We start from the raw sequence: 18,262 nt of genomic DNA, 5'->3' as shown, positions 1-18,262 counted from the left end.
ACAACACATGACTTCACAATTGCATATTGTTCACAATGCAAAGCACAACACAATGACATAATTAAGTGATAATGCCCTCGAAGACAGTGTTTGGAGGATATATTGGCACGGGTGTTTTTAGGCCCAAGACAAAGTCGAAGCCCGGCAAACTGTGCTGATATATCCTCCAAACACCGGCTTCGAGGGCATTATCACTTTTATACAACAGGTTACCAACATATTCAAATAATGATTTATATATTTTCATAGAAATACAATTTTTATTAATTTATTCATATTATTTTTATTTTGTTAATTTATTCATCCTTCCACAAGATATAGTCCTGACAAAAATCTAGGGTTGCTACCCACGCTGGCTGGTTGTTCGTTCTATTGGTTCGGTTGCCAGAGTTGCGACTCAGTCATTAAGTTTTTTTTTTTTTGTGTCTATGGATGGTACCCAGTTGTTTGTTCTAAATGTTCTATTGCCATACTGGCTGGCAACGTTCTTGTCCATTTCTTGTTAGCTAGCCAACTACGGCTAACTAATAGTCACGTCAAACAGGGCAGCCAGAATAACAACAAAGTAGCTGCATTTGCATTTGTTTGAGCTGTTTTCTGGTGACATTTATTTGGATACATCCATAGAATACACCTGGCATAGAAAATGTCCTCTGTTGTTCAGAGGAGCTAGCCAACATCACAGCTAACACAATCACCTCAAACTGAAGCTGGGAAGACTGCAAACTAGCTGCACTTCGTTTCATTTGACATTTCTTTGTGTATATCCATTGACTCATGATTTCGACTAGCTGAGAAAAGCTGAAACCATTTTTATTTGATTTTTTTGCCTTTATTTAACTAGGCAAGTCAGTTGCAAATTCTTATTTACAATGACGGCCTACACCAGCCAAACCTGAATGATGCTGGGCCAATTGTGCACCTCCCTATGGGACTCCCAATCACAGCCAGTTGTGATACAGCCTGGATTCGAACCAGGGTGTCTGTAGTGATGCCTCAAGCACTGAGAAGCAGTGCCTTAGACTGCAGCGCCACTCAGGAGCCAACAATGTTGCAAATGTCAGAGAGACAGACTGCAAGGTTTATACAAATCTTCGCTATTTAAAACCAATTGCTAGTCTAAAAGAAATGGAAGATAATGTCTAGATGCTTTTTATAGTGGAGATAAAGTTTATAAATTGTCTGGCTGGGCTGATGAGACAGTGGATTGCGCTGTCAGATGGAACAGAGTAGATAGGCATTTCAACGTCATAACTTTAGCCAGTGGTAACTTATGGAATAGACACAGGCTGGAATTATTATTATTATATTTATATTTTTTAACCTTTATTTAACTAGGCAAGTCAGTTAAGAACAAATTCTTATTTACAATGACGGCCTACCGGGGAACAGTGGGTTAACTGCCTTGTTCAGGGGCAGAATGACAGATTTTTACCTTGTCAGCTCGGGGATTCGATCCAGCAACCCCAGTGCAGTTTTAACCAATCAGCATGCAGGATTAGACCCATTGTATAATAAGAACTAAACAATGGGAAGAGGATGATATTGTAGAAACTTGTCTACTAAGTCTTCCCTATCTTTCCTCTTGTTTAAAAAACACATTTTTTCACAGAGTTTAAGCTGAATTCTACAAATAGTTTCTTCTTGAAGATAAATTCTCTGTGAGTGGACTTACTGAACTCCTCTGAGCGGCACATAACTCACTCTGCCTTAGTTATTTAAACTGGCCCCAACCATCAGTCATTTAATGGTGTGTTACTTATTGTACAGACAGTCAGATTAGCCGGAAACTGTTCACATCATAGTGATTCACAAGCCTAATATAAGGACTGTATGAAACTTCCGACATACTGAATGTTACCAGTCAAAACAGAACGGTTCACCTCTGACCTCACTGGGGGTCATTTATGGCTGGCCTACGATTATTTGTTAACCCCTTGCATGAGCTATAAACTAGAAATGAGTTTTTAACATTTTGAAATGACATTGCAGAAAGGACAAGTAGTATTTTATTCCCCTGTTAAGTCCCCCTGATAAAGAACATCTGTCTTAATTTGTTTATAATGTCAGCGTTTGGTTTGGTGGAATGTCTATGTTTTGTGTACTTCGATTTGGGTTCCCAAATGCTCCTGTGACATGTCCCTGAGACTGATAGAGAGAGTACAGGAATTTTAATTTGGATTTAACTGTTCAGTAGTTGTTACCACATGGAGGATTTGTTTGTTTGGGCACGGGTGCACTGGCGGAGTACTTGTACCCTCATCCATCTTACTCCTTCCTCTTGGAGGGTGGCAGGTAACCTTGCGGGTAAGTGCATTGGGCCAGTAACCGAAAGGTTCCTGGTTTGAATCCCTGAGCTGACTAGGGGAAAGAATCTGTCGATGTGCCCTTGAGCAAGGCACTTAACTAGGGCTGGGACGATACCAGTATTGCAAAAATGTTTCTATGACAAAAATACAACACGAACACAGGCTGTTTTCCTGAAGAAGTTAAATCCGTTTTGTGTTATATTTCCTTGCCATCGAGATACTGGTATCGTACCGGCCCTACACTTAACCCTAAATGCTCTTGTAAGTCGCTCTGGATAAGAGAGTCTATAAAATGCCAAATGAAAAATGTAGGAGCGTATCTTTCTCCTAAAGCTGAGTCTAAATTCCTATCTCAGCACATGGAAGCTTTCTGGAGCTGATTCTTCAGCGGTACCTTTCTGATAATGAGACAACCTTTAGGACAATTGCTATAAATTCCCTTCCTCGCTCTGTGTGTGTGTGTGGTGCGTGGCCCTGCAGATATTGATGAGTGCCAGGTCTATAACGGGGGCTGCCAGCACAGATGCGTGAACACCAGGGGCTCCTATCACTGTGAATGCAACCCAGGCTCTCGACTCCATGTGGATGGACGCACCTGCATCGGTGAGTAACAACAGCACCCAGTGGACAATTAACCTGATAACCTTATGTTATACAACATCATCATGATATACAAACCACAAACATATTGTGTCATTCTAGTCAGTGGAAGCTTTTGGAAAACCCAGAGCCAGGTAAGAGTTAGTATAGCCCTGAGGAACTACAGTATAGAAAGGTCTCAGTTTAGTTGAAAAGCCAATACTTCTCTACATTTCATTCTGTCAGTGTGGTATTTAAAGTCTTAGGCAATCTCATAGAGGCCGCTGGCCTAACTCTGTGTGAGATCCACTTACACTCCAGCTCTCCCGCCTGTGTGTTTACATTGTACCTGTAACTTGTCTCTATCATCGCCGAGATGCACGACTCAGTGTACAGCCCCAAGTCTTTTAAAAACAGCTGTTAGCACATGAGTATAAACTCAATCTCAATGCACACAGCAAGGAATGTACACAGGCGCCTTTTCTGACATTGAGAATGGAAATGTATGCTGCTTTTCTTGGCTTTGGCAGAATGGATATGATATGAGTATAGGAATGAAACAGGATAGATAGGGGAACCCTAGTGTCACTGAGTTATGTGATGGCTGCAGTGTGGAGCACAGCGGATGATGACTGATTGCACTAATAATCACAATGCACATGTGGACTGTCTCAGGGGTGATGCTTATCTGTGAGTCTGCATATCTTTCTCCTGACAGAGGTCTGGGAGCTGTGCTCTACCACTGGATGGGATGGATACTGTACATCCCTCTCTTGAGAGAGAGAGTGAGAGATGCATACCAATAGCCACATACGCAGGAGAGGAAAGGAACCCCAGATGTCTTCCCATATCAATTCAACATATCAGTCATTTTTTTATATCCAGTTCATGGCTTTCCAGGAGAGGTCCACCTAATCAAGCAGATGGATGCATAATGTGTCCAGCCAGTGTAGTTGATGGAGGGATCTAAGAGTTTCAGATGGTGGATAGGCTCTGGTCTGTCCCTCACTTTATCAAAACACCATTAAACAACACCTGCTGTTTAAACCTCTACTTAATGTTCTCCCAGAGAACCAGGTCAAGCAGAGACATGCTATGGGTGCATGGGAGAGACAAAGAGATGTAGAAAGCAGAGATCAGTCAGTGAGCTGGCTCTGGCTTCAACTCATCATCTCAGAGTTTCCTTCACCACTGAGGACCTTCCTTCCGCTGTCTGTGTGATTATTGGCCCTTCAGGCCTGTTGATGGCTCTTTACTGGGTCAAAGTAGAACAAACCACTGAGGTGTTTAGCACAGTGTTTGTGTTGGTAGCACTTTCAGAAAGAGCAAAGGATGCAGAGTAAAAGGTAGAAGGGTCACTGTGAAAATGGAATGGTTCTCATCCAAACAATATAACAAAAATGTATTGTATCTGTCTGTCTGTGTCCAGCTGTCCAATCAGAGTAAAAGGTAGAAGGGTCACTGTGAAAATGGAATGGTTCTCCTCCAAACAATATAACAAAAATGTATTGTATCTGTCTGTCTGTGTCCAGCTGTCCAATCAGAGTAAAAGGTAGAAGGGTCACTGTGAAAATGGAATGGTTCTCCTCCAAACAATATAACAAAAATGTATTGTATCTGTCTGTCTGTGTCCAGCTGTCCAATCATGTGGCATCAGTAATGGAGGATGTGAGCATTTCTGTGTACAGCAGTCCCCTACTGCCTTCCGCTGCCGCTGTAGAGCCAACTACGTGCTTGCTGACGATGGAAAGCACTGCAAATGTGAGTGTACCCATCCTCTGGTCTTTCTACACTACTATGCACCCAACAGCACTCACATACTAACTCACAGATGAATAATCTATCCGAGCACTTGCCAATTACTGAAATTCCCTCCATGTGAAAATAACATTTCAACCAATTAAATACAAATTAGAAATCAGCTCCCACGTCACATTTAATGGCGTTTCCTTTCACTCTCCCAGTGTATCGTTGGATCTCAGGTCTGACATGGGAAACTGCAGATGAAGTATGTTTAATAGAAAGACTGCATAGCGGGCAAGTTGACAGAGTGTGATGTCACATTTTATTGTAAACATATGGTTCTCTTTTTAAACACAAACATAGGCTACATTACTGATCGTGAATGCATACTGTCTTTGGCTGAAGTAACCACTAGTGCAGAGAGAGAGAGCAGCTTTCTGTGCATGTTGAGTGACAGGCAGCTAAGAGAGAAAGCAGCCTGATACAGACATGAAACTACCTGTGGATAACCATGCTTGCAGGAGCTTTAAGCTGTAACTATACAATTGCAACATGTCTAAGTAATGGATAAATGGAGAGGGGAGAGTGTAGGCATGATACAAGCACGACAGCATCTAGAGAGTTGAGGGAAGGGTATTTGTGAATCCCAGGTGTCCTTTTGAAGGGTTTGTCATAACGCTATAGATTCCTAGCTGCCAATAGTTCATGTCCAACAAAATGTCGGAGGAAGGGTAAGTTGGACTTGATGAGACGTTAAATTAGTGTGAATACGACCCTGATTTGAAGTGTTCACTCATCTTTCCTGTTTTCTCAACATTGTTGTTTATCATAATGCTCTGACAGCCCAAGTCTCTCTCTCTCTCTCTCTCTCCCTCTCTTTCTCTCCCTCTCTCCCTCTCTCTCTCTCTCTCTCTCTCTCTCAGCGCCGAGGTGGACTAGTTTTCTCTGAGGGAAGGAAGATTATAATTTTAGAATAATTACTGTCTTTTAGATGCTTTTACGTTGTAATGGTTGGCCAGCTTCCTCTAATTTCTGCAGTGCTGAAGCTTCTCACTCCAGCTGCTGTAGTGTACAGGACAGGCAGATACAAGTTAAACGCACTTAAATATACAGAAAAATACTCAGCCCAGTGTAGAGTTGGGACCTTTGTCTTGAGTAGTTGTGTCAGTGTGTATTCAAAGTAAACTGCATTTTAGATAAATGTCCTCCCCCTTCCTACTGATTTTTTAAATTGAACCTTTATGTAACTAGGCAAGTTAGTTAAGAACAAATTCTTATTTACAATGACAGCCTACTTCGGCCCAGCCCGGACGACACTGGGCCAATTGTGCGCCGCCTTTCAATTATATTTGTTAGAAATGTAAAATATTTTTCAAGATAAAGTGCTGTCAACATTAAACATTGTGCGTCTCCTATGTTAAAGTGGGGAATCCATGTCGTGATAAGAATGGCGGCTGCCAGCAAGACTGTCTTGTTGATGGTGACAAGACCAACTGTGACTGTAGAAATGGGTACAAGCTGGCAGAGGACAGGAAGACCTGTGAGGGTAAGATGTTGACTACTGCACTACTGTTCATACAGGGTCAATCATGTCTCTGTATTTAAGTTCTAGAATAGATCCGTATATACTCTGTTTATCTGTCGCAGATATTGATGAGTGTGAGTCTGAACAGACGGGATGTGCTCATGGCTGCCACAACATCCCGGGCTCCTTCGCCTGTGTGTGTGACACTGCCTACGAGCTGGGAGCAGACGGACGCCAGTGCTACCGTGAGTTTGGCTCCTATAATCATCATCATCTCTTTTGCCTGTTTGAAATTATCTGAAATGTACAAATGTTTCAATCAGAAGTAATGGGAGAGTCATCTCATGTTTCTGTGACAGGGATTGAGATGGAGATCGTCAACAGCTGTGAGAGCAACAACGGAGGCTGCTCCCATCACTGCCAGCACTCCACTGGTGGCCCTGTCTGCAGCTGTAACCAGGGTTACCGACTGGAGGATGACCTCAAGACCTGTGTCGGTCAGTCTAGAGACTAACCTTCACCATTCAGCTCAGCTAAGATCAGTCTAGAGACTAACCTTTATCATTCAGATATTAACCTTCTGTAATGGTTTTCTTGAGTTGAAGGAGAGGCGGACCAAAACGCAGCGTGGTGATTATTCATGGTTCTTTAATAAAGAAACTGTACATGAATAGACTAACAAAACAAGAAATGTTAAAAAACCAAACCAGCCCTATCTGGTGCAAACACAGAGACAGGAACAATCACCCACAAAACCCAACACCAAACAGGCTACCTAAATATGGTTCCCAATCAGAGACAATGACAAACACCTGCCTCTGATTGAGAACCATATCAGGCCAAACACAGAAACAGACAAACTAGACACACAACATAGAATGCCCACTCAGATCACACCCTGACCAAACAAAACATAGAAACATACAAAGCAAACTATGGTCAGGGTGTGACACCTTCACCATTCAGCTCAGCTAAGATCAGTCTAGAGACTAACCTTTATCATTCAGAGCTGAACCTTTACCGCTCAGATCAGTCCTTTACCATTCAGTCTAGAAACTAACCTTTATCATTCAGTCTAGAGACTAACCTTTATCAGTCAGTCTAGAGACTAACCTTTACAGTTCAGTCTAGAGACTAACCTTTACCATTCGGTCTAGAGACTAACCTTTACCATTCAATCTAGAGACCATTCAGCTCAGATTGGTGTTGGTCAGTCTAGAGATGAATCTTTACCCTTTAACTCAGGTCAGTTTAACATGTGCCTGGTTTGTAACATATCACAACATCATGATCATCCGAGTAATGCTTTTCATTGTGTGTGTTTTGTTTGGCAGACCTGGACGAGTGTGGAGAGGGAAGTTCATGCTGCGAGCAGGACTGTACCAACTACCCTGGGGGCTATGAGTGTTACTGCACAGCGGGCTACCGCCTCAACTCAGATGGATGTAGCTGTGATGGTATGTTCACCCTCTATAACCTTAGAATAGTGATCTAGTGGGGCACTCATTATACAATATAACTGTTGAACCTGGAATGCTTCCAGTTGAACTTACAATATGTGCATGATGCTGTAACATTTTAGTCATGTTTCAAATCAAATCAAAGTTTATTTGTCACGTGCGCCGAATACAACAGGTTACAGGTTACATTGAAATGCTTGTTTGTTGAAAAGGAAGTGCATTCTTTGGTTTTCTGTTCATTGTTTATTACATAACAACATTTATTCAACTCTAAATTTGCCATTTATATCAATTAACATGACTGAGGAGCAGTGTTTTTGTAAAGTAACTGGACTCTGGACTTTGTGTGTGTGTATTGTGTAGATGTGGATGAGTGTCTGGCGGCCAACGGTGGCTGTGATCACACATGCCAGAACACCGCCGGTTCCTTCCAGTGTTTCTGCCGCCAGGGCTTCCGTCTGGGCGAGGACCGACGCTCCTGTGAACGTGAGTTACACCAATCAAATGAAATGTTGTTGCCTAGGGCCACAGCACCATCACACTCCATGTGGACATCCTGGTAACCTGTTACTCTCTCTCTCTCTCTCTGTCTCTTACTCTGCAGTACTGGGGAACACAGTTGAGGCCCTGTCTAGTGGGGGCCAGGATATTGTGGGGACCCTGGCTCAGCCCCAGCTCGCCCTGCTGCAGGACTACAACCAGCCCCTAGAGCGCTATGATGACTATGAGGATGATGATGCTAGAGAGCTGCTGGCTGAGAGCACGCTGGCAGAGAAATTTGGTGAGCCACTGAACCCGAACACAGGCACGTTGGGCCTGTATCTTATTGCCTCTGTGTCTGAGCAACAGGAGGTAGACTGCCAGACCTCCTTATTTGCTTACTCGTTACTGGGCAATTAAATACCCCACAGCAGGTGGCAAATTGGTTAGCCTCATATTCCGAGGCTGTTTTTTGTATACCTCTGTAGAAATGGGGAAGCTTATAGACTGTGGCAGGGGGCTATGGCAGAGAGTCATAGGATGTGTTTTGTGTTGTTCCTTGATTTATTAATGTGAAAACAGTAATCAGTATAGGAATCAGCTAGGAAGAATGTAGTTGAAGATTTGCAAATTCCTAACCACAAGCAGAATGTTTCTAGAACGTTATAGTCGGTAATCTCTTCTGTCCTGTGTGCAGTGTGTCTGAACAACACGTTTGGCCATGACTGCAGCCTGACCTGTGAGGACTGCTCTAACGGAGGGCTGTGTGGCCCAGGGAGAGATGGATGTCACTGTCCCGATGGATGGACAGGCCTCATCTGCAACCAGAGTCAGTATATACACACAGTGTACATAGACACTGCACTCTCAACACAGTACATCAGTAATCTGATCAATCTTATGTCTGTGTTTCTCTGTGGAATAACACGTCTCTCTCTGTATAATGGATAAATATATAACGTTTTATTCTACTCGGAACAGCTTGTTCCGAGGGATCCTTCGGCAGGAACTGCTCATTCCCCTGTAAGTGTAAGAACGGAGCCACCTGTGACCCTGTCAATGGGAACTGTCGCTGCCCACCTGGGGTCAGTGGAGACATGTGCCAGGATGGTGAGTCACTACTGGTTAACAGATACTGTACATACAAAAAACATTCTCAGTTATTCACACACTATTGAAACGTTCAGTTGCCTGATAACAATATATTATTGTCTGTAGGCTGTCCTAAGGGCTTCTATGGGAAACAGTGCAATAAGAAGTGTAACTGTGCCAATAACGGGTGCTGCCACCGCACCTACGGAGCCTGTCTGTGTGACCCTGGACTCTACGGGAGGTTCTGCCATCTACGTGAGTCACTCACACTGCTGACCCCTCACCTCTAATCTCTACCTACACAGAGTGTACAAAACATTAACAACACCTTCCAAATATTGAGTTGCACGCCTCCTTTTGCCCTCTGAACAGCATCAATTCATCTGAGCATGAACTCTGCAGAGTGTGGAAAGCGTTCCACAGGGATGCTGGCCCATGTTGACTCCAATGCAAGTGTTGAGCGTGAAAAACCCGGCAGTGTTGAAGTTCTTGACACAAACCGATGCGCCTGGCACCTACTTCCATACCTCGTTCAGAGGCACAATCTTTTGTCTAGCCCATTCACCCTCTGAATGGCACACATACACAATCCATGTCTCAATTGTCTCAAGGCTTAAAAATCCTTCTTTAACCTGTCTCCATCCCTTCATCTACATCCTGCTGGTCATCTATGAACATTTGAATATCTTGGCCGTGTTCTGTTATAATATTCACCTGGCACAGCAAGAAGAGGACTGGCCACCAGTCATAGTTCCTCTCTAGGTTTCTTCCTAGGTTCCGGCCTTTCTAGGGAGTTTTTCCTAGCCACTGTGCTTCTACACCTGCATTGCTTGCTGTTTGGGGTTTTAGGCTGGGTTTCTGTACAGCACTTTGTGACATCAGCTGATAAATACATTTAATTGATTGATTGAAGTGGATTTAACAGGTGACATCAATAAGGGATCATAGCTTTCACCTGGATTATCCTGGTCAGTAAATGTCATGGAAAGAGCATGTTTTGTATACTCAGTGTATATCGATAACATTCAGGTCTTATTCAATATTTTTCATGTTATCTCCTTCCCTATCCAGTGTGTCCCAAGTGGGCCTTTGGACCGGGCTGTTCAGAGGAGTGTAAGTGTGTCCAGCAGAACACTCTGGAGTGTCACCGTCGCAGCGGCACCTGCGTCTGCAAGCCCGGTTGGCAAGGCAACGCGTGCAGGGAAGGTTAGTGGCAGGAAAAAGTTATGATCATCTTCCTACATCACACACTGTTCTGTAGCTGTGGATGCAGCCCTTTACATCACACACTGTTCTGTAGCTGTGGATGCAGCCCTTTACATCACACACTGTTCTGTAGCTGTGGATGCAGCCCTTTACATCACAGACTGTTCTGTAGCTGTGGATGCAGCCCTTTACATCACAGACTGTTCTGTAGCTGTGGATGCAGCCCTTTACATCACACACTGTTCTGTCTAACTTTCCTCTCCTCCGCCCCCTCCTCAGAGTGTGACCCAGGCACGTTTGGCCCAGGCTGTGAGAACAAATGTGAGTGCCCGCTCAGAGTGTCTTGTGATCATGTGACCGGGCAGTGCCAACGCCTGTGCCCGGCTGGTCGCCGTGGAGACAACTGTGATCAAGGTAGGTTGTCCTGTTGGTCATATGGGAGGGGCATAATTCTCTGACGTCATGGGGTCACTATGTAGGAATATCGTATGCAGCCTCTCTTAGTAAGACTAGCATTGTCTCTCCGTCCTCTCCTTTAGACTGTCTAGAGGGGAGGTTTGGGCTAAGTTGCACTCAGGCCTGTGACTGCTCAGGGGCTCCATGTGACAGAGTGAGTGGACAGTGCCAGTGTCCTGCAGGAACATCAGGAAAACGCTGTGAGAATGGTAAGAGAACAATCAGATCATTAAGTTGAGTTTATTTTATCATGTCACCCGACAACTAAGTCAAAACATTGTGATATATTGATGATGACGCTAACTCATACTCTTTATTTGTGCTATAGTGTGTGTGAAGGGCTTCTGGGGTGCGGGATGCCGTGAGGCCTGTCCAGCCTGTGAGAATGGAGGAGTGTGTGACAAACACAACGGGACGTGTTCCTGCCCTCCTGGGTACATGGGCAGGCTCTGTCAGAACTGTGAGTATGAGTGAGTCAATGGAAGAACTGTGGTAGTTGTGGTTTAATTTTAGAAAGAGACGTTAAAAGATTGATGAGCTTGTTGTGGGTCATTAAAACATCAACCACACCACATTCCCCTCCGTCTGAGGCACAGACAGGTCATAAACACTGTTTTCATCAGGCGTGTTTTCACAGAGAAGGAAAATGTTATTCTTGTGAAACCAGCGGTTTTCTTGTTAAATGCCATCAGATGCTTGCATGTCATTTCGACCAGTGTCATGGGAACTTACCGTACGGTATTCCAATATGTGTGTTCACAGTATGTAGAGTATGCGTGACTCTTTGGCTCACAGTGCTATCATACAGTATGTTTGTGTGCTGTAGCATGTCCGACGGGACGGTTCGGTGTTGGATGCCAGCTGCGCTGCCTGTGTGAAAACAGCGGGCGCTGCCACCCTGTCACGGGCCGTTGCACCTGTGCCCCTGGCTGGGCTGGACACAACTGCAGGAAAGGTAGAGTGGGTGTGACATTGAACACAGTCTCGAAGGAATACAAAATAAATAAATATAGCTTTTGCTCACTGAATGTAAACTGTTCAATTAAATGTCTCCTGTTTGTTTGTTTCCATGGCAGCCTGTGACGCCAGGCACTGGGGGGTGGACTGTGCTGAGAAATGTGACTGTAAGGATGGTGATGGGAGCTGTGATGCGGTGACGGGCCAGTGTAACTGTGAGGCCGGCTACACCGGGACACAATGCTATGACAGTATGTGTGTGAGAGTCCTCAACCAAAATATCTGATATCAGCTGTTTGTGGGTTGTTTCCTTTCAGTCTAGTCTTAGTACTGAGACAGAACAATAGCAGACTATCTCAGAGCACACACCTATCACTCCCTACTGTACTTGTGTTAATCTGTGTCTCAGAGTGTCCAGCGGGCTATTTTGGGCTAGGCTGTCTGCATCACTGTCAGTGTGACAACAAGGGGACATGTGACCATGTGAGCGGAGCCTGCACCTGTCTGGTGGGCTGGACTGGAACCTTCTGTGAGAAACGTAAGAGAACCTCCCAAAATCTCTCTAAACCTTATCCAGAACCCAAACTATAAATAGTATCCATAGACTGAACTGTATCTGTAATTATGTTCAATTAGCCTATAGGAATCATTGAATTATTAACATTGTGGATTGATATGCTTTATTGCTTGCTGAGAAGTAAAGGCTCTGTGTGTGTGTGTGTGTGTGTGTGTGTGTGTGTGTGTGTGTGTGTGTGTGTGTGTGTGTGTGTGTGTGTGTGTGTGTGTGTGTGTGTGTGTGTGTGTGTGTGTGTGTGTGTGTGTGTGTGTGTTCTAGCCTGTCCCCAGGGCTTCTATGGGTTGGACTGCCAGGAGAAGTGTGTGTGTGTGAACGGAGGTCACTGCAGCCATGTCACTGGGGTGTGTGTGTGTCCTGCAGGGTGGATTGGTCCTACCTGCAACATGAGTTAGTATTGGACTTCCCACACTTCAGACAGCCTACAATATAAAACATGTCATATCAGATATGTATTACCAATGTGTGTTTAACATTGATATGATTTGTTCTTTAGAAGTAAACAGTTTGTTATCTTTTTCTTGCAGCATGCCAGGCTGGTTTCTACGGGGAGAGCTGCAGCCAAACCTGCGGTTGCCATAACAATGGTAGCTGCCACCCGGCGAGCGGGCAGTGTGTGTGTACACCAGGCTGGACAGGGCCAAGCTGCTTACAGGGTGAGTGTGGACAGGGAGAATAGGAGCAGATCACTACTCCTATCTTACTATCCACAATACATTGCATGTGTCCTGTATAGAAAATATTTGTAGGGCTATAAAGTAATGAACATGGGTCTACCATTTCCCCCCCTAGAATGCCCAGTAGGCTTCTATGGAACAGACTGCTGCCAGCGTTGCCTGTGCCAGAATGGAGCCACGTGTGACCAAATCAGTGGGCAGTGTATGTGTGCCAGCGGGTGGATGGGCGCAGCCTGTGAGCTAGGTGAGTGGTACTGAAACAGCCATAGATTCACCATGATCCTAAGTGACCATACTCATGCCTTACTACCATATAATATCATGTTATGTGACTGTTGACCTAAAGCATTTATCCAGTCAGGATAATTGTTCCCCATTCAGTACCAGTCAGTTACTAGAAATGCAGGCTATGGAAAAGCATCAAGGCTCTGTCTGGAGTCGTCTGGACAGACATACCTAAGAATAGCATTACCTGAAATGGTAGAAACCATTTAGAACATTGGCCCTGTGGTTTGTTTTACTGTATTCTGGAAACAAATGAGTCTCCATCCTAATTTGCCCTGGTTTAGCTCATTTGTTTTTGCCTGGTGTTGTTCCCTGGCAGTGTGTGTGACACAGAGCTGCATGCTCCTCAGACCGCAGACATTCTGCTAGACCCCACAGTCTCCTGTCTGCCCTGTAAACATCTCACTCTAGACCCAACGCAGAGGCTCTATTTCACCACCCTACTATACTCTACATCACACACTATCCTCCCATAGCACCCATATAAACCTTTCCATGGGTCGTCCATGCCAAACTCAGCCCCAGGCCCCTTATTCCACTCCAGGCACAGGAAACCTCTAATGCTGCTGCTGTGTTACCTAGCAACTCCACTCTGTGGCTAGTTATCACTTCCTTGAGCCAACTTTCTGCTAGGTCAAACCACCGGGTTTGGAGAAGGTATTGCTGTCCTCAGCAGAAACACTATAGGTTTCCCTGTTAACCTGTGGTTGGTTTCACTGCTCTGATGTGATGTCATGTTGGTGTGTTGATGTTACAGAGTGTGGAGCGGAGCAGTTTGGGGCCGACTGCCAGCAGCAGTGTCAGTGTGAGAACGGGGGACAGTGTGACAGACAGACGGGCAAGTGCACCTGTAGTCCTGGCTGGGTCGGAAAGCGCTGTGAAAAAGGTGAGATAGAGACAGAGAAGCGGACATTTACTGTCTTTGTGATCATCAATGTTGGGTGCAGTCAACATAGTAGTGAACACAGCACCCTCTTGTGAGTGAATGTTCTTATCACATACAGTCTCTGAGTTCCTCCTCTCTCCTTTTCCTCCCCCTCAGCCTGTGCGTCAGGCCTGTTTGGAGCTAGCTGTGAAGAGAGCTGTCAGTGTGAAAATGAAGCCCCCTGTCACCACGTCACCGGGCACTGCCTGTGTCCACCAGGTTGGAGGGGACCCCTTTGTGACAAAGGTAGCCCAGTTTTAATGACAACAACTTTTTATATTGTCATAGCCTGTTGCACACTGGTTATCGCTGAAAGGAGTTTCAGCCATACATGTTCAGGGTTTTTAGTGCCACTCCTTTTCACCTCCAGCCTGTCTTCCTGGTACCCATGGCAAGGGCTGTGTGCAACGCTGCACCTGTCCCCAGGGTACTTCCTGTCACCATGTCTCTGGGGAGTGTGGCTGTCCCCCTGGATTCACTGGCAATGGCTGTGAACAAAGTGAGGACTGTACTACCCTCTCAGCTCTTCTCCTCTCTGTCAATCTGGACTTTCAGCTGTAATGTCTCCTTTTTCATGTTGCTTACCTCTGTCTGTCTGTCTGTCTGTCTGTCTGTCTGTCTGTCTGTCTGTCTGTCTGTCTGTCTGTCTGTCTGTCTGTCTGTCTGTCTGTCTGTCTGTCTATCTGTCTGTCTGTCTGTCTGTCTGTCTGTCTGTCTGTCTGTCTGTCTGTCTGTCTGTCTGTCTACCCCACCAGCCTGTCTATCAGGGACATATGGGCTCAACTGTAACCAGGTGTGCCAGTGTTCTGAGACCAACCAGCTCTGCCACCCAGTGACTGGGTTTTGTTACTGCGCCCCAGGCTTCCAGGGTCCAAAATGTAACCAGGGTATGTATTATACACTACCACCCTCTGCTGGTACCAACTCAGAGGCCTTGTTGTTAGAGTGTCCACCCTGAGATTGGAAGGTTGGGAGTTCGATCCCTGGTCAAGTCATACCAAAGACTGAAAAAAGGGACCTGATGTGTCTCTGCTTGGCACTAGGCATATTTTTTTCAACTAGGCAAGTCAGTTAAGAACAAATTCTTATTTACAATGATGGCCTACCCCGATGACTCTGGGCCAATTGTGCACCACCCTATGGGACTCCCAATCATGGCCGGTTGTGATACAGACTGGAATCGAACCAGGGTCTGTAGTGACGCCTCTAGCACTGAGATGCAGTGTCTTAGACTGCTGCACCACCTGGGAGCCCCCAGAAACTACAGCCCCCTCTTGCAGCATGAACTGTCATGTTGTCCACCCAATCAAAGAGAATTAAGGTGCACACAGGTTGAGAGACAAATTTGAGGTGCCAGACAGTGACATTCAATACCGCCCTGCACAATCCTGCCTGCATCTAGCTGATATAGGGTGTAATCATTAGTCCAACAGTTGCAAACAATAGTTTCTATTGGACAAATTCAGGTATGTTTATGCCCGTTTTTGCTCCGTTTGCTTCCATTTAAGAAACATAATCGTTGGAATGAATACATCCCTGATCACGCGTAGAGTTGACTCTCTAAACAGCCATGTTGTATTCCTGCTCTTCCCTTCGCTTGTGGACTTCAACGCACAACACACGCCTGTGACCAGGCGAAAAAACCTTTCCAAGCCAAACCTCTACAAACAGCCTACATCGTTGTCACCATATTAGCTAAAGTAACGTCATAGTCAGCATAATTCATAGAACTAACACGTTAGTAAACCTGCTACAATCATGCGGTAACGTTAGAGTGTACAGTCAGTAAGCAGTTACACCGGCGGGCCCCGGTGGCAATACATTTGTGATACCAAAAGCTTACCTTGACTTGGAAGAGTTCCAGTGTTGTGTTGGAAAGCCATAGCCGGCTGGCTAACATAGCATCACTCTCTTTGAGCAGGGTATTTTAAGTAGGCTAAACTAGCTAGATGCATTTGCTAGCTAAGTAAGTGAAACCGAAATTGAAAAAAAATGACAATCTCTCTGTCTCTCTATTTCTTTCTTGCTTCTCCTTCATTTTGGAAGTAATTAATTTGTTCAATACTGTTCAACTATTGTCTTTCTCTCTTTGATTCAACTACTCAACACATTTTATACACTGCAGTGCTAGCTTGCTGTAGTTTATGATTCATTTTGATTGGGTGGACAACATGACATGTCATGCTGCAAGAGCTCTGATAGGTTGGAAGACGTCCTCCGGAAGTTGTCATAATTACTGTGTAAGTCTATGGAAGGGGGTGAGAACCAAGAGCCTCCTAGGTTTTGTATTAAAGTCAATGTACCCAGAGGAGGACAGAAGCTAGCTGTCCTCTGGCTACACCATGGTGCTACCCTACAGAGTGCTGCTGAGGCTACTGTAGACCTTTGCAAAATATTGTGTTTTAATCAGTTATTTGCTGACGTGATTATATTTAGTATAATTTTATCTAAAAGGGATAACTTAAATGTTCTACAATTGACATTTTTATGAAATTCACTGAGAAGGATGGTCCTCCCCTTCCTCCTCTGAGGAGCCTCCAATGGTGTACTTGTACAGCAAGCTACCTCATGCTACAGAAACAGGAGATAGGCTCCTGCTCCTTTGAGTCGTTCCGGCTCACACACGCCAAGGCTCGTGCACTTACTTACTTTACCCTCTGTTGGTAATGACACCTTCATAACCTTCCATAGGGGATGTCATTGGTCTAGGGATTATTTGAGTATTTTTCTCTCTCTTTTAGTGTGTTAAAAGATTTCTGGTCAAATGCTTTGTTTTGGCTCCTAGGGTGTGTGGAAGGTCGGTATGGTCCCAACTGCGAACGAGAGTGTCGGTGTCAAAACGGGGGGAAGTGCAGCTCCACCACTGGCACCTGTGAATGTACAGCAGGGTTCATCGGAGCACACTGCAACATCAGTGAGTTCCTACTCAGCTTTTTAAATCACTTAATGTATATGCAGTAATAGCAGTAACAGTGTATATGCAGTAATAGCGTAGTATCTGCATTAACACTATGCCCTGTACTCTTTTTACAGCATGCCTAGCGGGACGTTATGGGCATGATTGTGCCCGCGTGGTGCTGTGTGGAGAGGGGGCACAGAATGATCCTGTCACTGGTATATGTCACTGCAGCTCTGGACAAAGAGGAGAGGACTGTGGACAAGGTACGGTTCCTACTGAATCGAGTTGAACAGATCACAGTGCGGAATTATTTTTACAACACCAATATGATTGTTTGCGTCTCTGTCTGTCTATAAGGTAAAGAGATTTTTGTAATATGTGTGTGTTTGTAATGTGTAGTTTCTGTGTATTGGCAGGCTGTGCTCCTGGATGGTTTGGTGGGGACTGTGCTCAGCGCTGTAACTGCAGTAACGGAGGATTGTGTGACTCTGTCTCTGGAAGCTGTACCTGTGGTCTGGGCTGGACCGGGCCTCACTGTGATACAGGTGAGCGATACTGTACAATAAGTACACCTATGCAAAATCATAAGAAATGGCTAACTCATCCAGGAGATGAGATGGGTCTCACTGTGTCTGTCTGCTTGTGTGATAGAATGTCCTCCAGGGACGTTTGGAGCTAACTGCCAGCTGAAGTGTGACTGCCGGAACAATGGAACCTGTGACAGATTGACAGGAACCTGCCTGTGTATCCCAGGATACTACGGACGTCAGTGTGAAAATGGTGAGTGACACACACGTCAGCACTCAGCCAGAACAGTGAAAGCCACTGGCATTGCATCCTCTATCAAAAGTGTCCTGTGCCTGTCCTCAGAATGCCCCCCTGGTCTCCATGGCCCTCTGTGCCAGCTCCAGTGTGACTGTCTGAATGGGGCGTCCTGCCACCCCTCCACAGGCCTCTGTGTGTGTCCCCCTGGGTACCACAGCTCTCGCTGTCACAGAGGTGAGACATCTGCCACATAACTGACCTCATACTATCTACGATGAACCACCAATTGCAGGATCTATAGAAGAAAGACTAAATATGTTGTTGCTCTCC

General features: G+C 45.2%; 1 protein-coding gene across 1 annotated transcript in view; it reads left to right on the top strand.

Moving 5' to 3' along the window:
- The window catches only part of LOC139371152 (multiple EGF-like-domains 6b), a 79,745-nt gene that overhangs the window by 57,386 nt on the left and 4,097 nt on the right, over window positions 1–18,262 (top strand). The window contains exons 6-35 of the mRNA XM_071111264.1: window positions 2,790–2,912; window positions 4,524–4,649; window positions 6,055–6,177; window positions 6,279–6,401; window positions 6,516–6,653; window positions 7,491–7,613; window positions 7,980–8,102; window positions 8,221–8,397; window positions 8,794–8,925; window positions 9,078–9,206; window positions 9,315–9,443; window positions 10,260–10,394; window positions 10,674–10,808; window positions 10,934–11,059; window positions 11,179–11,310; window positions 11,677–11,805; window positions 11,927–12,058; window positions 12,217–12,345; window positions 12,643–12,771; window positions 12,909–13,037; window positions 13,174–13,302; window positions 14,101–14,229; window positions 14,386–14,514; window positions 14,639–14,767; window positions 15,024–15,155; window positions 17,054–17,182; window positions 17,302–17,430; window positions 17,584–17,712; window positions 17,819–17,947; window positions 18,038–18,166. Coding sequence (XP_070967365.1) covers window positions 2,790–2,912; window positions 4,524–4,649; window positions 6,055–6,177; window positions 6,279–6,401; window positions 6,516–6,653; window positions 7,491–7,613; window positions 7,980–8,102; window positions 8,221–8,397; window positions 8,794–8,925; window positions 9,078–9,206; window positions 9,315–9,443; window positions 10,260–10,394; window positions 10,674–10,808; window positions 10,934–11,059; window positions 11,179–11,310; window positions 11,677–11,805; window positions 11,927–12,058; window positions 12,217–12,345; window positions 12,643–12,771; window positions 12,909–13,037; window positions 13,174–13,302; window positions 14,101–14,229; window positions 14,386–14,514; window positions 14,639–14,767; window positions 15,024–15,155; window positions 17,054–17,182; window positions 17,302–17,430; window positions 17,584–17,712; window positions 17,819–17,947; window positions 18,038–18,166 — 3,915 coding nt within the window. The remainder of the gene's footprint in view (window positions 1–2,789; window positions 2,913–4,523; window positions 4,650–6,054; window positions 6,178–6,278; window positions 6,402–6,515; window positions 6,654–7,490; window positions 7,614–7,979; window positions 8,103–8,220; window positions 8,398–8,793; window positions 8,926–9,077; window positions 9,207–9,314; window positions 9,444–10,259; window positions 10,395–10,673; window positions 10,809–10,933; window positions 11,060–11,178; window positions 11,311–11,676; window positions 11,806–11,926; window positions 12,059–12,216; window positions 12,346–12,642; window positions 12,772–12,908; window positions 13,038–13,173; window positions 13,303–14,100; window positions 14,230–14,385; window positions 14,515–14,638; window positions 14,768–15,023; window positions 15,156–17,053; window positions 17,183–17,301; window positions 17,431–17,583; window positions 17,713–17,818; window positions 17,948–18,037; window positions 18,167–18,262) is intronic.

Source organism: Oncorhynchus clarkii, chromosome 17, assembly GCF_045791955.1.
Source record: "Oncorhynchus clarkii lewisi isolate Uvic-CL-2024 chromosome 17, UVic_Ocla_1.0, whole genome shotgun sequence".
In the NCBI taxonomy this organism is placed as follows: domain Eukaryota; kingdom Metazoa; phylum Chordata; class Actinopteri; order Salmoniformes; family Salmonidae; genus Oncorhynchus; species Oncorhynchus clarkii.
The sequence above is the reverse complement of the archived record's forward strand: the minus strand, read 5'-3'. Positions and strand labels throughout refer to the sequence as shown.